Source organism: Podarcis cretensis (assembly GCF_951804945.1).
Source record: "Podarcis cretensis genome assembly, chromosome: 8".
Taxonomy (NCBI): Eukaryota; Metazoa; Chordata; class Lepidosauria; order Squamata; family Lacertidae; genus Podarcis; species Podarcis cretensis.
The window spans coordinates 40,309,583-40,327,791 of NC_137177.1; the positions used below are offsets into that span (position 1 = coordinate 40,309,583).

General features: G+C 46.7%; 1 protein-coding gene and 2 long non-coding RNA genes across 3 annotated transcripts in view; 2 read left to right on the forward strand and 1 right to left on the reverse strand.

Moving 5' to 3' along the window:
- The window catches only part of LOC307222925, a 51,173-nt gene extending 48,745 nt beyond the window's left edge, over positions 1-2,428 (forward strand). Inside the window, exon 2 of the long non-coding RNA XR_013841910.1 lies at positions 343-2,428. This is a non-coding gene — a long non-coding RNA (uncharacterized lncRNA). The remainder of the gene's footprint in view (positions 1-342) is intronic.
- On the reverse strand, positions 2,204-13,524 carry GOT2 (glutamic-oxaloacetic transaminase 2). The gene is made up of 10 exons (XM_079988451.1): positions 13,350-13,524; positions 9,401-9,557; positions 8,470-8,598; positions 7,275-7,334; positions 6,976-7,137; positions 5,995-6,099; positions 5,524-5,674; positions 4,459-4,624; positions 3,834-3,984; positions 2,204-3,209 (listed from the first exon to the last, which is right to left on the reverse strand). Exons 1-10 carry the CDS (start codon positions 13,433-13,435, stop codon positions 3,087-3,089), a joined length of 1,290 nt encoding a protein of 429 aa, XP_079844577.1. The 5' UTR covers positions 13,436-13,524; the 3' UTR covers positions 2,204-3,086.
- On the forward strand, positions 12,778-14,006 carry LOC307222931. The gene is made up of 2 exons (XR_013841915.1): positions 12,778-13,309; positions 13,720-14,006. It is a non-coding gene; the product is annotated as an uncharacterized lncRNA (long non-coding RNA).
- Positions 14,007-18,209: the final 4,203 nt, after the last annotated feature.

The following is an 18,209-nucleotide window of genomic DNA, read 5'->3' on the forward strand; positions in this document are numbered from 1 at the left end:
TGATAAGTAGGGACAAGGAAGGTACTCTTGTCAAACTAATCCAATATGGTATTCAGATCTAGAAACATCTTATACAATATAGGAATAAGACGGGGAAATATAGCCACTATTTACATCAGAGCATGGATGTGCACCTGTTACTTCAGAATCTGCCTGGTGTAAAGACTGCCTAGCATCTCTTCATCACACTCTAGCATAGCCAAGAGATGGTCTGGTTTATGCAGAGCAGGAACAAGCCAAATAGAATAGACCTCATTCCCCATGTTATTCCTCACTCCCCATTTACTGCTATGGGTAGAAGTGCTCACATACCTCACCACGACTCCCCATAATAGCAGTAAGGTATACTCTTCCGCACACCAGGCTGACTCCATTGTGCCTCCACCAGGATCGTTCTGAACAGGATGAAAGTATCAGTGCAAGGCCCACCATGCAGCCTTGGTTATTCATTGTCATGTTGCAACACAGAAAGTTGCTTTAACTGTGGAAACCTCACAGCCAGATTTCTGCAATTGGGGCTGATCCAGTTGGTATAATAGTTATTTCGCTGGATGTTGGGGCTGAGTTGAACTCTGAAAGTGCTGAAAGGCACACCAGGTTACAGAAGGCTTGATTTAGAGTAGTGGGATGCAGGCCTGAGCAGAATTCATTATAAATAAAAGCCTCAGATCTGTAACGATCAGATGTACAGCAGTTTTAATTTTTTAACAGAAGTGACTGGCTGCATAAAGGGCAACATGATTTATTACTGAACAGCAGAATATTCTCTAGTGAGAGGACGGAGCATTGGAGACAGTAATCAGAGGCCTAAAACCACAGCACAGAAAAATGAGGACTATCCTCTAAATCAAATCTTTCAGTGTACAACAGCAGCATAAAGTGTGGGAGAATCAAAAGGAAGCTTTGGGAGTTGGGCTGCCTTGACTCTCCTGCCAAAACAAGCTGAAAAAGGAGGACCACAAAGGCCACTGACAGAAGGAAAATGCTGTTCTCTTCTCTGTGTCATGTGAGAATTACAGCAAAACCTGCAAGCTCTTTGCAAGAACAACTTTCTTTCTGGTGATCAACTGAACACAGCCTTTAGAAGGAGAGCTCTGCTATTCATGCAGAATGAAACTCACAGCTAAGCACCCTAAACAGACTGGTTAAGGGCAGACAGGACAAGCACACATACCCCAATCAAGGGGAAAAGCAGCAGCAGGTGGTAGTATCTGAAAGCAACGGACAAACAGGTTCACTTCTACCCCCTAGCCTAGAGGCAGCTCCACATGTGTAGCTATGGATGCTGGATACAAAGGCAAGCCACCAGCCTGAGGCTTTTTCATGCTGCAGCAACAGCTCTTCTTGACCTCTCAGTCCTTCCTCATTCAATATGCATGCTTTGACACTCAGCTAATGCAGAAATGGGGCTTAAGGCCTGGCCTCTGGGCAGGCACGAAAGCCTTAAGTTGTTCACACAACATAAAGGAGACTCACACAATGCATTAAATACTCAACTGCCTTTTCACAACAGGGGCAGTGGGTAGGCAGCAAGGTACATGTTTTGTAGCTCCAGACAATCAACTTCTGGCCACAGAAAGGGAGGCTCAACTGTTCATGGTATCTGCTGTTGTATAAGTGCCAAAGCTGAAGAACTTATCTCTGTCACTCACACACACACACACACAGACAAGAGATCTGGTAAGTTTTCCCATGGGTTTCACCTGCCCCCTTCTTTCCACTTTGCAGGGGGAGGGAGAAGAGTGAAGCAGTTCCATGAGAAAAATGCTTCACAGACAAAAATGTTTAAGACTTAAGTTGCTTGAACACATTGCAGAGTTTATCTTGCCCTACTTACATGCCTAGTGATTGTCATTCAATTGCAGTGGATCTCTTGGCTCAGGTGGTGGATATCCAGAGCACATGTGAGTGGCAAGAACAGATAGGAAACTACAAAGGGCCAAAGTTAAGTTGCATTTAAAGAGCAGTTACATTTCCTGGGTTGGGGGGGTGTGGGGGAAGCTATTCCAAATTCATAACTGAGCTTTAGTCCCATTTAAGGATTACAAAGGATTGAAAAGGATTACAAAGTATTGTGTGAGAAAGGATTTTGGAGAGAATGAGCAAGGGCCCAGCAGGGCTTCCCATGATCAAAAATTAAAAGAAACACAGTTTAATTGTTGCCCTTATTGCTGATCAAAGATGCCAGAGAAGAGTTAAACGATTGTTCTATTATCTGCCTTTTATTTGATAGTGAAACAAACTTATGAGTCAGCTTTATAAACTGTCTATGCATGGAAACAATGAGCTTTTTGGCAAGGAAGAAAAAAAAGAGGAAGTAGTTTCTCTTTCAAGCTTCATTACACAAATTCCCAGAGTGTGCCAGGGACTAGGGGTCCATTTAAAGCAGGCTGATTTCAAGTGATTTTTATTTATTTTTTGAGAAAAAGCAGAACTAGAAAGCTAGAGCCAATGGAAAGAAATGCTGACTCCGGAATACCCCTGCTTGCTTTTCCTTGGAAGAACTGGGCAAGAAGAGGAACCCTTGGGAGAAAGCCTCTTGTGAAGCCAGAGGTGGGCTCTGCAGAACTCCCCGATCCAAGTCCAAAAGGGAAGACAAGGAAAGGCTCGTCATCCAGAACCCTGGCTCAGGGGCAGCCCTTCAACACCCATCAGCCCTAGCCAGCACAACCAATGGACAAGGATGGTGGGAGTTGTAGTCCAACCATGCCCTGACACTCATATGATGAGGCCACCACACACAAAATGCTGGCAGGCAAACATTCACTAAAGCATTTGCATCAAATCCGCCACAAACTCTTGAAGGATTCAAGGACCCATGTTTGGTAAAGTGGCTACTTCTGAAGGGAGGAGCAGAACACACGTCAACAGCTCTGCCTAGAGCCAAGCAGTGTGAGTAGGGAGGGCTGAGGAGGCCTTGCCACTACAGAGATACATTCAAATGACGTTGAAGTGTTGTGGAAAGAACCGTTTTGCTTGCTGATGCTGCCGCCATCTCCTCCTCTCTCACCCACCCTCTGCTGAGTCAAAATGTCCAGAGAGCACGGAAGGGAAGGCCGGTCAGTCCACCCATTTCTGCCTTTGCTTTACTTGGAGACTTGGTGGATGGCATGGGCCAGGTAAGCCACGTTGCCAGAAGTGACTCCGGCGACAGAGATGCGGCCATCCTTGGTCATGTAGACAGAGAACTCCTTGGTGAGCCGCTCCACCTGGAAAGCAAAGCACAGGAAAGATGCTATTTCAGGAAGGGGTCACTCAGGCAGCTTCCCAAGGCCAGGCGCGTCTGTTTGCTACCACCTACTAGGGCCAACTTGCAACCTGGAGGACAGCGAAGCAACTCCCTAGAACTTCAAGTGAACGCTCTTCAGCAAACGGCAGCCCAGCCAGGCTGCTTGATACCTACTCAAGTCGGCTGCTGCCACATCTCACTTCAATGCAACTACCACTGTGCTTCATGTTTTTTAACAATCCCTTTCCACACCACCAGCCCAGCAGAGTGCTTTTTATCCTCAATGGGGGATCCACATGCTACCATTCCCAAAGTAGTAGCAGCTGCCGGCTTTCCACAGAGCTCCCACTTCCAGCCCAGCCCCACTTCCCTCAGCCACCAATTAAATAATGGAAGACATTCTAAATTCTTCAGAGAATTAAAATGCAGCCACACTAATCATGTTCTGGCCTTTTCCTGGTGTGCATCGAAGACTAATTCTATACAGCTGTTGCGGTGTTTGAGGCACTTTGAGCCCATCTATGGGGTTGGGGGGGAACCAAGCAAATCAAATGCCAGTACAAAATAGTTAGCAAGTTTGATTCAGGCTCATTCCTTCACCCACCTGTTCGGGTTTCAGTCCTGTGAAGCAGAACATGCCGATCTGGTCAGTGATGTGCTGCCAGTTATGAGGGGAGCCTTCTTTCTTCAGGTTTGCCACTAGCTGGGTGCGCATGCCAATGATTCGGTCAGCCATCCCCTTCACCTCTACCAGCCTGTGCCAGGGAAGGAGGCAAATGTGGAGTCAATACAAGGCGAGAGACAGAGGAAGGTGGGGGTGGGGGAGCAGCCAAAGGAATAATCTAGGAGGCTAAACTATGCCTTGTGCCCTGATGGGGTTTATGTCCATGGAAAAGCATAAGAAGTTTGCACAGTCCTGCTTCCAAAACAGCTTTAAGAAACCCCAGGTTGGTTTTGTTTTTTGTTTCTTTAACCCAGCCACCTGCCTGCTACAGAAAGGAACAGCCACAGCCCTTCTGCCTTTGGTGCAGATTTGGCATCAACCAAGAACAAGGTTGAGCAGACTAAGCTTGCTTAAAGTGTTGCCCTCCAATTTGAAGGATTCCTCTGGTTCGCTGTTGCAGCCCCACAATCTACTGTCCTTAAAAGCCATCCAGGGCTGGCTGTCCCCCTGCCCTCTTCTGTTCATCTGCTGACTGCAAATAGTCAGCCTTTCAAGGACGCCTTACCATTCCTTTCGCAGGCCAGGGTTATTCAGGATGGTGGAGGCTATCCGAGCCCCATTAAGGGGAGGGTTGGAGTACATGGGGCGGATCAGAATCTTCAGCTGCGATTCCACTCTCTTGGCCTCATCGGAGTCATGGCAAACCACCGTGAAGGCCCCCACACGCTCCCCTGGAAAACAAAGACCAGAATGCAGTGCAGTTGTGTCTCCCTCTGTGGCTCTGCTCTGCCACACTGGTCTGGCTGTGCACTTGTGCTGTTGTTTGGTAGAGGCACACAAATGCCACCTGGATCTCTCCTTCTATCCCCTTCCTTGTCCAAGCCTTGCCTGTTCTTTTATCAGCCTCAGTCCTTCCTTCCAGCCCAGTCTCCTCTGCCTGAAAGAAGAAACCATCAGCCCTCTGGATGGCAGCTAGCTCAAACGCAGACTAAGAAACTAGAGCAGTGCAATCTGATTTTATAGCACCATGCCTGCACTGGAAGGATTGGGGATTTCTTTATCCCCAGATTTACTTTTTAAAAAGAGGGGGGGTTGTTAACCCCTTGTGACTCAATAGAGAGGCACTCAGAAGGTAGATTCAAGGCTAAAGGGGCTTCTAGACAGGCAAGGAGCAGATCTCGCCGCCCCAAACACTTCCCAGCCCCTAGAACTGCCCTCCTTGATGCTCCTATCATGTGGAATCCCCAAAGACACACTGTGGTTGCACAAAGAATGCACCTTCATACAAATTGGACAATTACAGAAATTCATGTTCTCCTGTGACAGAATTGTGACTCCACATCACAGCCACCTCTCTTCAATAATAAACAGAGTTCTTGGCTTGCTTTCTCTATTAAGAGCCTCACAAGCATTTCCCCAGTGCCACTGCCTTTCCATTTCTAACCTGAGACTAGAATTGTGGTCCAAAATGCAAACTCAAACGAACAGCAGGGCTTTATCTTGCCTCTAGTCCTGCATAGACCTTTCACCCATATACTGGAAAGTGAAAGCAGCTAGCAAAGTGCTTAATCCCTTGAGCAGCTTTTCCCACCCACGGAGATGGCAACAGACCCTGGACTTAGGGGCTTACCATACAGGCCCATGTTCTTCGCATATGACTGGGACAGCACAACATTAATGCCTTGTTCAATGAAGTGGCGGACAGCCCAGGCGTCTTTGTTTATGTCACCGCTGGCAAAGCCTTGGTAGGCCATGTCGAAAAAGGTAAAGAGGTTCCTTTTCTGAAAAAGAACAGAGGCCAGCTCAGCTTAAAAATGACAGCACTCCTTCCTAAGGGCAGCTATGGTAAATGGAACAGGTCACACAGCAGAGGAGCATCACATCATACAGAAACAATGAGGTAACAACAACAATAATTGGGAGGTGGCAGTGCCCATTCAGACAGTTTTTTGATTTTCACAGGAGTTACACACATCTCTTGCCCAGCCGAGATCTCCTCCCAGGTGTGTCCTTCCAAAGAGGCAAGCAGACCCACTCCTCCTTCACACAGGGAAGTTCATCCCTCAGCTGCCTGCTCTCTTGGTACCACAGCTCTCCTCACCTTCACTACTGCTGCCAGCTCCTTCCACTGCTCTGGCCGAGGGTCTACTCCAGTTGGGTTGTGAGCGCAGGCATGGAAGAGAACAATACTCTTTTCTGGGATTTTCTTTAATAAAAAGGGTGTGAGAAAAACGAGCCGTTACTCTTTGCTTAGTCCATTTATATACCAAGTGACCTCAAAGCAATCTCCATAGCGAATGGAACCATCATTAAAAGCCACGTGCCACAAAACAATGGACTATCAATAATAAAACTGCACAGACAACCCACCCACCAAATAATAATAAACAGACTCAAGGCTCAAAACCCATCTAACAAGAGCCTCCAAAAGGCAGAGAAAAGCAGCAAAGTTTCACTAAGTGGCTGAACTCCTTAAAGTCATGACTATCCATGGCTCCAGAGGAAGGGAACTCCACAGCTGAGATACCTCTAGAGAGAAGGCCAATCACTATACAGTGAGCTACATCCATTGGTGGTATCATAAGCAGCCCCGTCCCCAGCCCAATCTCAGAGTTTGGGCTGGCTGGTATGAGAAGACGTGTTCCATCACATACAGCGCGACCAGAAGAATCTTCATCCGTAATAGATCGCAAGAATTGCGAGTTCCACTTCACAAGACAGAAAGTGGGCAGGTGTCTCTCTCCAACCCATGTTTGCATATCCACTCTTTTCATGATTCTGATAAAACAGGTTCTCTCCTATAACAGCTCCTTCCATGATGGTGTTGGGTTTTAAAGGTACTGCAAGACTTACTTTTGCAACCAACGCGGTTATTCTCTTAAGTTTAGATTCCCAAGACCTGTTACTCCAAAACATTTTACTATGAGGTATTGTCAGCAACTGTCAAAGTTTGGGATCATACCAGGCCTAATATCTAAACCCTCCTGGCTGTATCTTTCCTTGCTCACCATTCAAACAAGCCACGCCCAAACTCTCCATGACCTACACGTCCCCATTAGCTCACCCTCAGCTGTCAACTTACAGAGATGTCATCCAAAGCTCCAGCGAAGTCAAAGCCACAGGTTTTGGGCTCATAGTACCGATAGCTTTGCAGTTGCAACCCAGCATCTCTGAAGATGGGGGTGTGATTCCCCCAGGATGGTTTGGGGAGGTACACGTCGCGGCTGGACTTGAAGAACCGTTGCTGTATGAAGAAGAGGAGACAGGGTGTGTTTGAATCATAGTTTCAAAGCCAGAGACCACAGCTCCTTCAAGAGATGTGGAAAAACTGTATCCCACCATCTCCTCATGTTTATGTTGTTAGATTACAGAAGCACTTACCAAGAAGTTGGCACCAACTCTTAAAGATCCTGTTCCAGAAATTGTCTGCACAGTGACATACTGAAAGAACAATGAACAGGCATGTGAGACATCTCCAGACGACACGCCCACAAAATACAACAGGTAAACACTCCAATGATAGCTGGAGCTCAGTGTGCCTCATAATATTTTACAGGTGAAGCCCTTGAAACATGACTGTAAGGGCAAGAGGAAAAGACAGCTGTGTGCAATATTGGTCAACAATCCTACCTGCCCAAGAACTGAATGAGAAAGAGTAACAAGGAGAAATAAAGCATTTCTCAATGCTTGCAAAGGCAACACTATCTGTTAAGATTGAAGCACATGCCAACACTTGAACAACGAGAAAACATTTATTCCAGTGGCTCATCTGAGTGATATACTCAAAAGATCCTTCCTCTTAGCTGGCTTTTCCTGGCAGCAAGGAAGTTCAAACTCTGTTCATATCTAAGCATTTAAACTGACCCAGTTTTTATTATTTATTCCAATAGCATTTTTTTTAAATTCTTGAAAAATTGGACTCCTTAGGCATGTCCAAAGGAAAAGGTAAGTTGGGGCCAAAACAACACAGAGGACCCACAGAAATATGGATCCTAGGCAAGGAATTTTTGGCACAGACTGACTCTCTTTTTGGTTTCAGAAGACACAACACACATCTAACATGTTCACAGCCATGAGATTAGAATCTTGCTTTAAAGGAAGGAGTCAAATTCTGGACTAGGATCCATCATAGACTCTAGAATAAAATGTGGTGTTGCTTGGATTTCCAGATCCTTACAGTAACTCTAAAATGAACCCCACTGACCTAATCACAGGGGACATCTGTTCTCATGTGCTACAAGTTTCTTTGGCACTGACATTTCAAACCGTATTTTGAGGAACCCTGCAGTTCCCCAGAATGTTATCGGGCATTCCTCAATGAGAAAGGTCAGAAGTGAAACAGGATGGAATTGGGCTATGATCCACGAGAACACTACATTTGCAAGGGTGATGGTGAGACCCAGCCAGTGTTCTACGTTAACAAACTGCCCATCTTGGAATCCTGCGCAGTGGGTACTCAGCATATGTCAATCTGGAAAAGGTTCCCTATAGGTGAAAAGTGTCAAGGCCCCCAGTGCAGGAATCCATTACTTGAATACAGTATTAATGAATGCACTTGATAACCTTGGCTCCTTACCCGGCCACTCTGAATAACCTCATGTGTCTCTCCCAAAGCCAGCTCAGCTGACGCCTTGTTGAACTCTGCCAGGCCAGCAATTGGCAAGTATTCCTTGTCCAACTTCTTTGCAGCTATCTCGGCTTCTGCCTAGAGAGAACAGATTGCATTTTCTTATTTGTTTCCTCCATAGGTTAAGAGGAGAGGCAACTTCCATTCACCTAATTTATCACTCCTAGATTACACACCCAAATAACTAAAGGGACACGAGCGCACATCCCTTTGCAGGATTATCCTTGTTTTACAGAAAGAACTGACAAGTGACTTAAGTGGGAACCCAGGAGCTTTAGCAAAGCTACTCAACATCTAGCATCAAGAGCCCCCAACCCATTCCTCATTCATCTACTCAGATCTGCCTTTGTTGCTCCTTCAATATCTTTGCAGATGCTGCCTCCATACCACTCCTCCCAGCTGCCACTGCTTGCTTGCTCCTTAGATTCCCAATGCAGAAAAGGCCAAGCAGCTGCAAATTCTCTCCAACTCCCGCTTCAGTCTCAATCCTTCCCTTTTATGCTTGTGGCCGCTATATGGCCTCTCGGCCTGCACAACACAAGACTCAATTCCTACCTAAATAGTTCAGTTCGCCTATTGCCACCCTCCAGCTACTTCACAAAGCCATCGTTTTGTGTCTCCCCACCACCACAAAGACACATGGCCACACTGGGATGGTTCCAAACGCATCTCAGGCAGCTACTGGATGGAGAAGAGATCTGGCTCTTTGTTTTGTTCAGACATCTGAAAGGAGTAGGAAGCAGCTAAGCTGCTCACACAACCCTAGCTGCTAGAACCTGGCTCCCATGGCTGCCCATAGGCACGTCCGGCAGCCACACACAGCCACATCTACACAATCCCACACATGCCCTTAATGTTGGGAGCTGGCGCTTTTGCTTACTTTGCGGACACAGTTCAAGACGTATGGCTTCCCATTGTCATCTCGGTAAGCCCCGACCCCCAGGTTCATCTTCTTGCTGCTGGTGTCTCGCTTGAAGGCTTCAGTCACTCCCAGAATAGGATCAGGGGGTCCCATCTCCACATTAGCCCACCAGGAGCTGCAACATCAATGCAAAGTGTTTGTTTCTGTTCAGAGCTCCATTCCCTTACAGGGAAATGAGGCATGGTCCGTCAATGTCTGTCCACTTAGCTGCTGACTAGAAGACATTTGCAGCCATACTGTGTTTCAAATGTCTTCCATGAAACTGATTTCTTGTTCTTTTTACCATGTAAAAATGACTCTACATATAAGCTGTTTTGGATGAGACCCAAGCAAATTCACACACTTCAAATCTTGTGCCTCATTTATATTGTATGAGTGTGCTTAACCTATTTCTGTATTACATTTATCAAATATTTCAAGGCAGTTTACATAAATAAATAAATAAATAATCCTCAGAACAGCTAGTGGATAAAAGCTCAATTAAGTCTTTAAAAGTATTTTTTTAAGGTAGTAAAAATGTTTTTAAAAGCCTAGGTGAATAATGGATTTTTTTTCTGCTAGTGATTGAAGAAGAGTGCTGCTAAGATGCCCTCCTTGTTCAGGACGGGCTGATGAGGGAGAATGTGTTGTGACATGTTCCTCTCTATCTGAATTTCATTGTGAAAAATGGAGACGCCTCACACAAAATGGAGGCATGTTAAGGCATTTATGTGAGGCTGCTCTGCTGGGATTTGCTCTGAATAGGATCTCCTGACCTCTTGCCAACTGGCACGCTCAGAGCCTTGGTCCAGATGTTCCTTGTCCTGGTCGCTGCTATTTAGGATTAGGCTAGCTCTTTTTGTCAGCTGTGCTGCTCCTGGTATCTGCTCTTCACCTGAAGCTCTTGCTCAGAGAGATGTATTTCGTTGTACATTCCAACTGCTACTGCCTGAGAGTGCCCCCCCAACCCAAAATTGTGGGCAGCTGGTTGCGAGGAAAAAAAATCAAACCCCAAAGCAAGCCTGGCATGCAGAACTGGGCAAAGCTGTCCTTGTTGGTGAGAACAGTTGCAATTATATGTTATAATAGGAGGGTATGAAAGGTGTGTCTAAGCACATGCTAACTGAGCATAAGGCACAAACTTCACTAGTAACTGCTAGTAACTGAATAACATACCTGTTCAGTCAGGCCTTTCAGGGCCTTTGATAAATTATACCAGATTTTACTGTTTCTTGGATATGGCAGCTATAGTTTTTTATAATGGTGTTTAATGTGTTTTAATGGATTATCTTAAGTTATCATGTTGTATGCCAACTTGATAACTTTGTAAAGGTATTATGTAAATGATTTTAATAATTCATGAGGGATACACATTTTTTAAAAATGTAGAGGGCTTCATTTTTCATTGCATTAAGTATCTGTGCCTTAATCTCACATTATTAAGTAGGTGTCCTTTACTGCTGAAGAAGCCTCCTGTTCACTAATACTCCTTTACAACTACCATGCTTCTGGGCCTGTAGCCCACGGCCCACATTTGGCACCCCTTGACCCTCCCCTTCACAGCCCCTGACCCTTTTCTGTGGGGGACACGCAAGCAGCCCCCCTTCAGGCCTCTCTTGCCTACTACCTGACCCCTTTTCACTCCCCACAGCCCCCTCCCATTCATCTTCTTCATTGCCCCCTGGTAGAGCCCCATGTTGGGCAAGATTCCTGCACTGCAGGGGGTTGGACTAGATGACCCTTGTGGTCCCTTCCAACTCTATGATTCTATGTCATAGCACAGTGTTAAGAAGACTGCCATTTAGACCCATGAGAACAAAACAGCACAAGCACTCACTGTTACTGCTTTCTTGGCATGCAAATATTCCTGATCTTCCTGCAGCCACTAAGGGCTCACCCATACTGTACTTCTGTTTGCCCCACTGCTTTCCCAGGATCTAGTGCTAGACTGGAACAAACAGCAATAAGGTTTTCAGTGACTGTCGTTTGTTCTGATTTTCTGGGGGGAAGTGGCAGAGCAAAGACAAATCTACTTGAGATCTATGGTTGGATGCTGCACAAACAGGTTGCGGACTAGATCGGCCATTGGCCTGATCTAGCAGACTATTCTTATGTTATGTCCAAGTGAAGGCCACTAGAAATAGCCTCAGTGGTGTGGCTGCAGCCCTTCTACATGAAGTAAGTGTAAATGCATAAGTGATTTGGCTGGGATATTTTTATGTTCTTGTTTTGAGTGAAACCATAAAACTATTGCTGTGGGAGGGAACATGCCTGCTGCAAGAGGTATGTGTGTTTTTTAAAGGGTGAGATTACTGACTAGACAGCCATGCCACAGCTTGAACACATACATACCCCTGCTGCTGTTCTATTAAACAGAAAGGAAGACGTACCTCAGTCGCAAGCATCTTAAAAGATAATTTCAGGAATTAAAGGTATCACTGGCTATGTTACAGCCAAATCTTCTTAAGGATGTTAAAGGACAAATAGGCAAAGATTATGTTGCTATCATGGTGGTATAAGTGTCAAGGGTGAAAGTTCCCAAAGTGGAGCTGGGATTTTCTTTTCTGCCCCTGAGCGCATCACTTTAAGCTTGCTTAGGCTGCCATTTTAACACCTATTCACCCTTCTGGAGCTCCTCAGACCCCCCCCCTTTCTTTTTACCACCCTGAACCATCAGGTATCATTACTAACAATATCATCTATACCAATAAAAGGGTCATCAGAGGAGAAAGATTTCCAACTGCATGGCCATAAATAAGATAATAGACACGTGTTGAAATCAAAAGTGCAGAGTCAATTTAAAACTTCAAAGGGGTGGGTGGTGGGTGGGAAGAGAGGAGTTAATGCAGTTTCAGTTGCCAGAATCTCTCCGGGCCAGATGAACTTGGAACTTTGGCTGCATGGGATAAGGCAACCAAAGCACATTCCTAACCAGGGAAGTCCCAGTGAATCCAACGGGGCTTGGTAAGGTAAAGGTAAAGGTACCCCTGCCCGTACGGGCCAGTCTTGACAGACTCTGGGGTTGTGCGCCCATCTCACTTAAGAGGCCAGGGGCCAGTGCTGTCCGGAGACACTTCCGGGTCACATGGCCAGCGTGACATCGCTGCTCTGGCGAGCCAGAGCCGCACACGGAAACGCCGTTTACCTTCCCGCTGGTAAGTGGTCCCTATTTATCTACTTGCACCCGGAGGTGCTTTCGAACTGCTAGGTTGGCAGGCGCTGGGACCGAGCAGCGGGAGCGCACCCCGCCGCAGGGATTCGAACCGCCGATCTCGGCAAGTCCTAGGCGCTGAGGCTTTAACCCACAGCGCCACCTGCGTCCCATTTACTCCCAGGTAAATGTGTCACATTTACTCCCAGGTAAATGTGGGCAGAATTGTAGCTCGTGTATTACATACACACAGGCCTGGAGAGTAGCGGGGTTTTTGGTGTTTTTGCAGTCTCTGTCCCTTCCCACCGCCCTCCAAACCCTCTCCAAGGGCACTCAAGTCCAAGGCCAACGCCACCGTATTCCAGCCAATCCGAGGAAGCCCCTGTGTTCCCGCCCTTCATCGCAGCCAATCAAGGCCGCGGACCATCTCCCCAGCCGGCCGCGTGCACCAAACGCGAGCGACGGGCCCCGCCAAAGGACATAAAGGTGGGGGGGGGCTCTCCCCACCAAATCGCCTTTTCGCGCATTCAACACTGGCCGGGCCAATGTCCTGACCCGCCAACTGCCTCTCTCGTCCAACACGACGGGGTTTCCGGCCCTCAGGCGTGGCCTGGCCCCATTCACACACGTTCCCGTCCTGACACGAGTCGACAGCGTCCGCACGCGACGGAGCCTCGAGCTGCCTTCGAGGGCGCTCTGGCAGCGCGACACGTGTCGGGTCGGAGAGGTGCATGGATGTAGCCAGTCGAGGCCTTCCCGCCCCGCGGCGCGCGTTACCTGGCTCGGGCGGCGAGGGAGGCCAAGCAGGGCGGCGGGAGGAGCAGGAGGCGGCTGCCGGCGGCGGCGGAGTGAAGGAGCGCCATGGCGGAGCGGGCGGAATGGAAAGGAACCTGCGGCGGTAGCGGTTGCAGCTGCTGCCTTGGCCTGGAGGAAGCCGGAAGGAGGCGGAGTCGCCGCCGCGCTTCCCACAGACCGCACCGACGAGGGAGGGAAGGAGGGCGGTGCTGGCTCGCTGTGGGGCGGGCCTCGGCCTCGAGACTCAAGGAAAGGGAAGGCCGCTTTGCTTGTCCCCGCCTTGAGGCTGAAAGAGGAGCCGCAGGGAAGGGCAGCCAGCTCGCCAACAACAAAATATTTTATTATTTTACAGATGTAGTTGGTGGGCTTCATGAGACAGGCACTGCAGGAGTGGAAAGCAGATCGCACAGACTTATGCCAACTGGCGCACAATATGTTCACACAATATTTTTCCTTCCCAAACTATATCTCCTATGTCGTCCAAGTGGCAGCTTCTATCAATGATGACATTTCTATGGGAGTCTATTCCAGTGACAGGGTAAACTACTCTCTAAAATACAGTGACAAGTTCAGATGGACCAGTCCAATGGTGTGTTTTTAAAAATATATTTTTATTAAAGATTTCTTAGTTTTCAAAAATACATGCATTGTCTCTTTTTTCCAATTGCGTTTTCTACAGATCCATTTCATTTGTTGGGAGACATTTGCATTGCATGGGGGAAAGAGCTTAGGGGGAAAGAGGAGAATGTTGAGTAGGGTAGGGTTGGGTGGTTATGCACCTGTTCTTCTACTTAGTGTATGTGTGGGGTTTTGTGTCAGCATAATGAGTTATTATTCGCTTGCTGTATTTCCTTGATGGTGAGAGAGGTTGGGGATGACCTAGGGTTGTGGGTGGTTGTCTTTGGTTTTGACTATCACATGTTAGCTGCCAGGTGTCCAGCAATCCCACCTGCTTTGAATACCTCTTTATTTTAAAGTGTAAGCATCATATGTGTATAATCATTTGGTTTTTCATCATTTGGTCAGAGGACCTCCTGTATATTAATAAGTGGTCAAGGAGATGCATTGAAGAGTGACAGTTGATCCCAAAACTTCTACCAATATTTAGTCATCTTAAGGTCATTTCCTTTTTGCTCTGAAAGCATCGAAGAATTACCGTAGCTCTCAAATTTGTCACTAGATGGCATTGTACACTAGCTTTGTTGCACCAGATATAGAATCACTGAATTGTCAAATTGGAAGGAACCAAGAGGGCATGGGCGTAGCCAAGAGGGGGTAGCTGTTCCCCCCTAAATCATGCAAATCTGAGGTTCTGCCACACTAACAAAAGCCTGCACCCTCCAACAAAAATCCTGGCTATGCCCATGCACGAGGGTCATGTAGTCCACCCCCTGTAATGCAGGAATCTTTAGCCCAATGGACTCAAACCCACGACTCTGAAATTCAGTCTTATACTCCACTGACTCTGGTGTAAATATGGAGTCACTGGCCCAGTCCCTCAGCTACCGAAGTCATGTCCTCAAACTACAATGATGAAAACAATTAAGTGTGTGATCAGCAGTTGTACTTTTAGGTGCTCTGCTCCCCAGTTGTGGAAGGAATTCATTTTACATTTAGTAGTGACAGCTAAATATTTAATAGCAACCAGATAAATATAGAAACCAATTGCACATCTATGCTAGAATGGTTCAGTCAGTTATGGGAAATGTTAGTTCTTGATAAAAGGTTGCTACACAAATCAAAAGAAGTATAAGCACCAAAGGAATTATTCACTGTGAGGCAGAGTGAAGATGCAGCCTCAGAGGGCAGTTGTTATGGGGCACAGCTGTGTGTGTGTCATGGAACCAGACCTGCACCTCTGAGCAAGTCTACTGCCCTCAGGATCCTGACCTGTTACCTGCAGCAGTTGAATAATCTGGTTTAATTTCTGACTTTGTATTTTTCTGGCGGGGGGTGGGGTGGCATATAGCTCAGTGGCAGAGCATATTCTTTGGATGCAGAAGCTCCCAGGTTCAATCCTCACTGGCATCTCCACACAGGGCTGGGCAAGACTTTTCTCTGGCTGAAAGAATGAAGAGCTGTTGCCAGTCAGTGAATACTGAGCTAGATGGTCCAATGGTCTGACTCAGTATAAAGGAAGGTTACCAGATTTTTTTCAATGAATCTGGGGACACTTTTCAACTTCAGTGAATTTTGTCAGGGGACTGATTTGTAAATCTGGGGACGGATGTTTGGTAACCTTAGTATAAAGCAGCTTCCTATGTCCCTGTGGATGTTTGTGTGGTGTGGGGGAAGTGAAGAGACCACCTTGTCCTTGCCTCAGGCTGTAAAATGTCTTGGCCCAGTCATGTGTATAAATCTCAGATATATTCATACTTTTAGAAAAAAATGTGGTTAACATTTATTAACTATACACATAAGAAAAATGTGTATAGCAGACCTAAATGGTTGGCATCTGTTTTGTTTGAACTATTTATTGATTTTTATTTAGAGCAACCCTTATTGTAGCTCTCAGCTGCTTTAAGACGATCTTTTTGGCTGCCACACAGGGTAATGAAGACCGCGTCGCATTCTTCCCCCAAAGCACAAATCTTCCACTGTGGTCAATCAAGGCTGAGCCCAATGAGAGGCTCCCAAAGGCTCCCTGCCTTTTAAGATTTGTTTAATAGCCTCTCAAAAGAGACAGGCCTTGGGGGCGAATCCCAGAGCCCACTAATTAAGAGGTCCAGCACTAATGGGGGCGAATGCTCTAGTTTCAAGAACAACAACAACAAAATTCCAGCTGCATTCAGAGATGCGCCAAGGGAAAACGTCTATTGTTGGTGCTTCTGGGTGGATTCAATGCACCCTGTACTGTGGAATAGTCAGGTGGTCTTGGTGCGCCTGTTCACACCTGTCCTAATTTAGCCTCAGCATAGATTGCAATTTGCTGCAATTAAGACTAGCCCAGCAGATGTTGTCTGTCTGATCTTGTTTTGTCTCCCATTGGACATCAGAGCCTCCTTGTGTTCCACAGATATTTTGCTAGAAGCCATCTGCTGGCTAACTTGGCAATTAGAGGAAACAATGCTGAGTGCCCTGAACTTCGATCTTATCAAGATGGAAATGTCAGCTGCTCTTTAAAAATATGACATTCATTACCAAGCATGTTTCCCTCCCCACCCCCTTCCACTAGCTTTGGAAAGACTATTGAATATGTACAGAGAGTTTCTATGAAAGACTTCACTGTCAATGCCCCATCTGTACAGAGGGCTCAGGGCATAGTGGGGAGGGCTCAGCCATCCACCTCTACTGATCTTCACTCACATCTGTTCCTATTCCTTGTTTCCAGTTATAACAATTCACAATACTAAAAAATCTAGTTTGTTCTTATTAGCAGTTAGAAACATATAAGGTAAAAATGGGAAAGGACCCCTGGACTGTTAAGTCCAGTCAAAGGTGACTATGGGGTTGCGGTGCTCATCTCACTTTCAGGCCGAGGGAGCTGGCGTTGGTCCACAGATAGTTTTCCGGGTCATGTGGTCAGCATGACTAAACCGCTTCTGGTGCAATGGAACACTGTGACTCAATTTACCTTCCTGCCGCAGTGGCACCTATTTATCTACTTGCACTGGCGTGCTTTTGAACTGCTAGGTTGGCAGGAGCTGGGACTGAGCAACGGGAGCTCACCCAGTCGCAGGGATTCGAACCGCCGCGCTTCTGATCGGCAAGTCCAACAGGCTCAGTGGTTAGACCACAGCGCCACCCGCGTCCCTAAGTTGGAAATATATGCACACAAGTGGAATGGCTGAAATGGATTGGGGTCTAAACTCCACATTTGGGGGAAGGAAGGAAATGATCCAGTGTGCTTATCCAGCCATGGCTTCACTTCCCCACCAAGGGTTGTTCCATATTGGTATGCCAGGTCATCCCAGAGTGTCCATGCACATGTGGGTGTCACAGATTAGATTTTTCCATGTGTGCTTTTATGCACATTCATTCACACATGCCAGCTTTCAATTGAACTCTGCCTCAATCTTTCCTACCCACACTAGTGGGTGGTGCTTGATGAGTTCTGTTGTCCCCTCCCATCTATTAGTACTTCCTCTATCCACCCTGAGTTCTGGAAGTTCATTGTGAGCATGCTTACAGACATTGGTTTACATGTGCGTCTGTGCGCACGTGGCCATTAAAAAAAATTTAAATACAAATTTTCTGGTATATCAGACTTGCATAAAACAGCACATTAATTTTCTTTATTTTAATGAGTTGTGCCACTCCCAGCAGGAGCCCATCAATGGAAGTAAGAATGTAGGGGGTAGCACCCAGAAAAACGCCACTAAACACATTTTAAAAACCCAGTCCTGCCCCGACAAGGTGCTTCACAGAATCTTAGAGCTGGAAGGGATCCAAGGGTCCAAACTCCACCCCCCCAGCAGGAATCTCAGCTAAAGCATCCATGGCAGATGGCCATCCAACCTCTGCTTAAAAACCTTTCAGTATGTCCAGAATTGGGTAACATGTGATACTATGTTGAATTCCCAACCCTGCCCCCCTTGCCACATTATCTGCAGATCAGGAAATCCAGATTAAAATGGGGGGGGGGAGTGTGGGCTGCTAATTGGATGAGAATGTCATGCGGATGACACACACCTCAGATACATCAAATCCACTTTTAAATTGCTGTGTGTAGACAGCCAAAATGAGCCAAGTCACAAGTTGCTAACTTCAGTAAGTCATTGATTCTTCCCACCCCCAAAATTGTCTCTCCTCACCCAGTGTCTACAAGGAGAAGGGAAGGCCAGCTGCACTTTTGCATTGCCAAGATCTGGGCATATTAGATTCTCACAGTTTCAGTCAAAG